This window comes from Hakea prostrata, chromosome 11 (genome assembly GCF_041222555.1).
Source record: "Hakea prostrata isolate BN-2017 chromosome 11, UWA_Hpros_2, whole genome shotgun sequence".
Taxonomy (NCBI): Eukaryota; Viridiplantae; Streptophyta; class Magnoliopsida; order Proteales; family Proteaceae; genus Hakea; species Hakea prostrata.
This window is the reverse complement of record NC_142610.1, coordinates 16,033,115-16,039,739: the sequence shown is the minus strand read 5'-3', so window position 1 is coordinate 16,039,739 and position 6,625 is coordinate 16,033,115. Positions and strand designations below refer to the sequence as shown.

General features: G+C 41.2%; 1 protein-coding gene across 2 annotated transcripts; it reads left to right on the top strand.

Annotated features, from left to right (window-relative positions):
- The first annotated feature begins 387 nt into the window (after window positions 1-387).
- LOC149000414 (mannose-6-phosphate isomerase 1-like) lies at window positions 388-5,663 on the top strand. Of its 2 annotated transcripts, none has more exons than XM_089140535.1 (5): window positions 388-741; window positions 836-1,003; window positions 3,515-3,727; window positions 4,795-5,061; window positions 5,188-5,663. In XM_089140535.1, exons 1-5 carry the CDS (start codon window positions 388-390, stop codon window positions 5,506-5,508), a joined length of 1,323 nt encoding a protein of 440 aa, XP_088996661.1. In that variant the 3' UTR covers window positions 5,509-5,663. The 2 variants fall into 2 exon arrangements, with proteins under 2 accessions (XP_088996661.1, XP_088996662.1); XM_089140536.1 differs by having other exon boundaries at window positions 390-741; window positions 5,164-5,663.
- Window positions 5,664-6,625: the final 962 nt, after the last annotated feature.

The window sequence follows — 6,625 nt, the reverse complement described above, 5'->3', positions numbered from 1 at the left end:
ACCGTTCGATCAATTATTGTTTACGTGGCGAGATCTTAACCACTCGCTGCTGCTGCAGCGGATGTCTTCTCAAATAACCGTCGCTCGCTCCGTCTCTGTCTCCCTCCCGGGTCTTCGGGCCCCGAGCCCCTAGCTGCAACCGTAAGATTTTCTCTCACATTTTCTTGTTAGTTTTCGTAAATGCGTTAATCTCGTGATAATCTCTCATTAAATTCGTTAAACCCAGCTTCTCTTTCACTTGATCACTTCTAGGAAGTAGTTTTTTCTTTCCCTCCTTTTCAATCTATTTAAATGCTTCAAACTAGAGAGAGTTTCGGTGGCATTCGCAGTTTGAACCAGAGCTCAAGTTCAGAATTCTCTTCGTTCTCTTTGATACTTTGTTTGTAGATGGAAGAAGAGGTGGCAATGAAGGTAAAGACTGTCAATGAGCCAGTGAAGTTAGGATGTTCAGTTCAGAGCTATGATTGGGGCAGAACTAGTGAAAATTCAACGGTTGCAAGGCTGTACTCGTTGAATTCTGGGTTGGAGATTGATCCCAGTATCCCTTATGCAGAGATTTGGATGGGAACCCATCCGTCAGGGCCATCTTTTGTAATTGAAAATGGTGAAATTGATGGTGATTCTTCTGGGTTTGGGTCGGTTGGTCTGAAGACCCTGAAGTCGTGGATTTTGGAAAATCCTGGTGTTCTTGGTGATAAGGTTGTGAAGAAGTGGGGAGATAATCTTCCATTCTTGTTCAAGGTATTATAATCTTTCTCTAATTAGAATTTTTTTTTCTTCCCTAAAGGATTTTTGTTTTCCATTTTAAGTAATTTCTAGATCTCTGGTGGTGTAGGTGCTTTCAATTTCAAAAGCATTATCTATACAGGCACACCCAGACAAGGAATTGGCCAGGGCTTTGAGTAAATCCAAACCTAAACTCTACAGGGATGATAATCACAAGCCTGAGATGGCTTTGGCTATTACAGAGTTTGAGGCCTTGTGTGGATTTGTCAGTGTTGAGGTAATAATTAACTCGCCTATCTTCCTGTGTAATTGACTGCATTTTTCTTATTATTTACCTCATTAATGGCCTTTTTCTTATATAAAAACTGTAATTCATCGAACATGTGGGTTTCCCTATGCACTTTGAAGATCCATTGGGGTTCCTTACGAGAATCTGTTACTCTCGCCACTTTGAAGAATCCACTGGCCTCTTAGTTACTTATAAGGTAGAAAAAAGTTATGGTATCTCTTATCACTATCAGAGGAAGGTGTTTATTGAAATTATTAATCATTAAGGATGGGCTATTAGTGTTGTTTGTTTGAATTTATGGTTTTCACTTTTATTTTCTCCTTGTTAGACTTTAGAGCGGTCACAACACAACATACCTTTCCCCTTGGGTCCCTGTGCCCCCCGGTTCTTCGGCCTCTGTCCCCTTCTTCCTTTCCCCCTTCTCCTGGTTTCTTGGTCTCCCCGCTCTTCTGTTCCTTCTTGGTTTTCCTTCCCGCTTTTGTCTCCTCTCCGCCCCTCCCTTTCTCGCTTCCTTTCTCCCGCCCTCTTTGTCTTTCTTCTTTCCTCCTGTTTGCCCTCTCCTCTTGCTTCTCTTTCCTCCGTTTTCTTTTTCTTTTCCCCCCTCCCGCTCTGCTCCTCCTTTTTTCCTTTGCTTTTTCCCTCCTCCCGTCCCTCTCCCTCTCCCCCTTTTTTTCTTTGGGCCTCTCTTCTTCCCTCTTTCGTTGCCTTCCTCTCCTCTCTCTTTCGTCTTCCCCTTCTCTCCGCTGCTGTTCCTGTTTCGTCTTTCTCTGTTTCCTTTGTTCCGCTCTCTCCTGTCTTTTGGTTTTCCCCCTGGGTCTCTCTCCCTTCTCCCTCCCGGGCCTCTCTTGTGTCTTTGGTTTTCTCCTTCCGTCTGTTGGGCTTGTTGCCCTGTCCCCTTTCGGTTCCTTCTTGTCCCCCCTCCCTGTCCCCCTCCTTCCTCTTTCTCTTTTCTGCCCTTCTTTCTCTGTCTGCCTTCGCCTGGGCTCTTCTGCTTTTTCGGTCTTCCTTGGTCTTTCCTCTTTCTTCCTTTCCGTCTCCTTTGTTGCCTCCGTTGTGTCTTCCCCTCCCTTGGTTCTCCCGGTTGTGTCCCCGGTTTCTTTTCTCTCCCTTTTCTCGTGGCTCTCTTTTGCCTCTGTTTCCTTTGTTCTCCTTTTTTTGTTTGGCCCCCTTCTCCTCCATCTCGCTTTTCCCCGTGCTCTTCTTTTCCTTGTCCCCTGTCCTGGTTCCTGCTCTTCCTACTTCTTGGGTTTCTCGGCCTTGTGTCTTGCCGGTTTCTCCTCCTTGCTTCTTTCCTCGGCTCTTCTCGTTGTTCGGCCCGTGCCTTGGTGGTGTTCTCCCTGTCTGGTGCTCTTTGTCTGGTGGTTTCCCTCTTTTCTTTTCCTCCTCCCTTCTTTCCTCTCCTTTTTTCTCTCTGGTCGTCTCTCTCTTCCTTCCCCTCTTGCTTCTTTTGTTTTCCCCTCCTTTGGCCCCTTTTGTTCTCTTCTCTTTCTTCCCGCTTTTCCCGTTTTCTTGCTTCTTTCTTCTCCTTCCTTTGGTCCTCCTCCTTGTTCTTGCCTGTCTTCTGCCTTTTTTCCTTGGCGCTTGCCTCCTTCCCCCCCCGCTCTCTTGTGGTCTTTCCTTTGTTCCCTGCTCCTTGCCCCTCTTCCTGCCCTCTTCCCTTGCTTGGTTCCCCTTTCCCTTTTCCTTGTTTGCTCTTCTTCGGGTTTGGTCTCTCCTTTCTTCCCCTCTTTTGGTGTTCCTTGCCTTTGTGTTCTTGGGCTGCCTTCCGCCCGTCTGTTGTGCGCTTTCCCGGTTCCCTGCTCCTTGCCCTCTTCGCCTTCGTTGGGTCTTTCCTGTAATTTCTACTTACGGCAATTGTTTAGAATCTTTAGATGACAGATATAAGTTTCTAAAATTTGACCTGGGGTATCATCTGAAATTTGTCTGCTGGCTTCTGGGATTCCTTTTTGGTCAAAGCTAGCTTCTGGGATTCTTTTCTGGGTAAAAGCTAGCTTCTGTGAGTTTGTTTCGAAGTTAATTCATCTTTTGATTGTATATGATATGATTTATTACAAGTATCGTATCAGACATGGTACATCTGCTTGTATAATCATGTTAATTCCAAGAATATCTATTCAGATCTGAAAGAACTTACTATTGATTGGAACCCCGGACCTACCTAAACCCTCTCCCCCAAAGCAACCCCAATAGGCATTGAGGAAGACAGATAGACATAAGAGAGGGAGGACCTCCACCGGTATGATGATAGGGTTGGTACTTGCTAGAGAGAGAGAGAGAGAAGATTGATTCATGGAATGTGATACAAAGTGTGAAGGTGATTAATCATTGTTCTGTTCGTGCATTAGAGTCAAGTTATCTATACGGAATGCTATGTTTCTACAGGATCTTAGAGATGTGCTTCATTATGTTCTTGATTAATAGGAAATAGTACAAAGCTAAGGTAATTAACTGTTGTTCTGTTTATGAATTAGAGTCAACTTGAATGCTTTCTTTTTACAGGAGCTTAAAGATGTGCTTCGGGATGTTCCTGAGATTATAGATCTGGTTGGTAATGCTGAAGCTGATGAAGTTTTACAAATTAGCGAGCAATATGGGGAGAAGAGAATAAAATCTGTTCTGCGATCTATCTTCACCCAGTTGATGACAGTGAGTAAGGATGCTATCTCAGTGGCTGTATTCAAAATGAAAAGGCGTCTGAACATTGAAAAGAAGGTATATATAATAATTATCAGTTATTTGTTTCATCACATTTAATTGTCTGTTAGTTCTAATTGCTGTATTTTCGTAATTTTTATTGCAGTAAGATAGTCCAACTTATAAACAATATGTTGTCATTTCACCAGCTTCCTTTTGTTGTTTGTTACACAATTTGAAATCTTCATTGCACAAATTTACCCAATTACTCCAACTTGCTATTGGATTTATATGTCTCTTTTATTGAGCATTAATTTCTAGATATTGATCCAACAAAAAATTCACATGCATTTTCCCCTCCTTCTATTGCTTATGCAAATTGCTAATTGTTACTTGAAGCTGATACTGAAAGCCCATTCTTAGCCACTGCACCTCCCCCTCCCCCCATCCAAAACAAAGAGTAAGTAAAAAGTGTAGCCAATTCAACAGAATTCAAAGGAATTAGGTGTTTTGGGTTGAGAACATAAGAAATAAGTTTGGGAAATTGTTTCTCTACAATCATTACTGATATTATAAAAAGTGACATTTGTCCACTCCTCTGTATTGGCTGAGCTAATATTCTATAGAGCTGCTCACTCTGTGCTTCTAAGTTTTCAAACCCCAAACCCTTTTCAGTAGTTGTTAAAACAATGTTCTTCAGTAGCAGATAGATTTTGGTCACCTGCCATGGGCCAGCAAGAGTACAGGATCATTTACAGACTTTCAGAATGCAATACCGCCTAAAGTTCTATATTCCTTTGCTGTATTCTATTATTTCTAAAACCAAGGGAGTGTTATTTTGTTGGAGACTAACTCCAAGATTTGTTGGTTGTACACAATCTGAGCATTTTGGTTGGATGAATGATGGATCACTGGAACTGTCATTTGAAGTTTCTGTTCTTTGCAGAAATCCCAAAGACGTTATCCAGGCTAAGTTATATGAATTCCCTTGAAGCTAAAATTAAACTTGCACCTTTAGTTATACTAGTGTTCTTTGTTATTTAATTTTTGGTGGGTTCCTGTATGACATTATTTTGTTTAATTGGGAGATCTTGAGCTACCAAGTCCTCTCTCTTTCTTCTTATCAATCTTTTATGCTGCTTCAGGTGAGACATTTGACAGATAAGGAACAGCTGGTATTAAGACTAGAAAAGCAATATCCAAGTGACATTGGTGTTATGTCAGCCTTCTTTCTAAACTATGTGAAGCTTAAACCTAGTGAAGCACTGTACCTAGGAGCAAACGAACCTCATGCATATATATCTGGTGAATGCATCGAATGCATGGCGACCTCAGATAATGTTGTGCGTGCTGGCCTCACACCAAAATACCGAGATGTACAGACTCTATGTTCCATGCTTACATACAAACAGGTAAACATCCTTACAAATATATGAGGTTTTGACTAAAACCAGTGAATTCACAAGGTTTATACATTTATGACTTTGAATTGAATTGCTTAGATGTTAGATCAGTCCCCTGATGCAGTTTTATTGCAGGGCTTTCCTGAGATTCTTTCTGGGTTTCTCTTGAATCCATATACAAAAAGATACCTTCCACCTTTCGATGAATTTGAGGTTGATCATTGCGTTCTTCCCCAAGAAACAGCAACTATGCTTCCTGTAGCACAAGGTCCATCCCTTTTCTTGGTGACAGCAGGAGAGGGTACAATGCAAACAAGCACTGGCTTATCTGCAGAAATGATTTCAGAAGGTTCTGTTTTTTTTGTGCCTGCCAACTCTGAGATTATGTTGACTACCGTAGAAGGAATACAACTTTATAGGGCTGGAGTAAATAGCAAATTTCTTTCAGAGGATTAAGTAGAAGAAGCATCATTTCTTACATAAAATTGTAACCAGCTTTGGTTCTTTACAGCTCTGTTTAGTATATTCTTCATTTAGCATGGCCTTTGTAGATATAAATAACAGTCGTTATAGTGGATAGATGATTGTATTTCATACAAAGCCAAATTCTTCATGTCAAAATAGAAACTAAATAAAAGAATAAGAAATTTTACCAATGGGACATTATTTTACCTGAAAATTCTGTGTCTAATTAATTTTCTACCAATTTTTATTGGCATGTTTCTCCAAAATAAATAGTGAAACCCTATTTTATTGGAACAAGTTTCTGTTCCACCTTTGTACATGAAAACAAACAGATGCACAAGATATGGTAATAAAATTTCCTCCATGACCTATTGATTTTTTTTTTTTTTGGTTGGGGAAAACATGACCTATGGTTTTAGGCAGGTTAAATCTGGGCATTCAGACGTAGCAAACGAGGTTGTCTTCGTAAAGTTGACTAGCCATGGGAGTGACTGGTAGGGGCTCTAATGGCAAAAACCCATTTTGAGATTGAGAAATATAAGGTATGGGCTCAAATTTTGATACTAAAGGTTGATTTTTTTTTTTTTTTTTTTTGGTTCAAATACTAAAGGTTGATCGATCCCAATCAAAGTGGCCCTGACTAGGGTCAATGTTAAGTGTTGTTTGACCTGGCTTGACTCATCCAACAGGCAGGTAAGGATTTCACATGGGGTGGGGGTTTTTTTTTTTTTTTTTTTTTTGGTACATACACCATCATTAATAGTTGAACTCACGACCTCTTCATTAAAAGGTGTTGGCAACCCTAGGTAGGCACAAAATAAAAGACCCATTGATTTTTCAATGCGAGTGTTTCACATATGGAAAGAGGGTCGCAGTAGTTCTATTGGGAAAATTTCAAAAAGAAAAAGGAGGGGGGGGGGGGGGGGGGGGGGGGGGGGGGGGGAGTGATTGTATTTCAATTGAAAAGAAAAGAAAAGATTGTATTTCACTCATGGAAAAAGGCCAAGAGGCATAATCACCAATTCCTTTAGGGCGTTGGCGGTGGACAACATAAGACTCTGGCATAATTTGTTTGGGAACGGCCCTTGCGCTTGGGCAGGCTTGACTT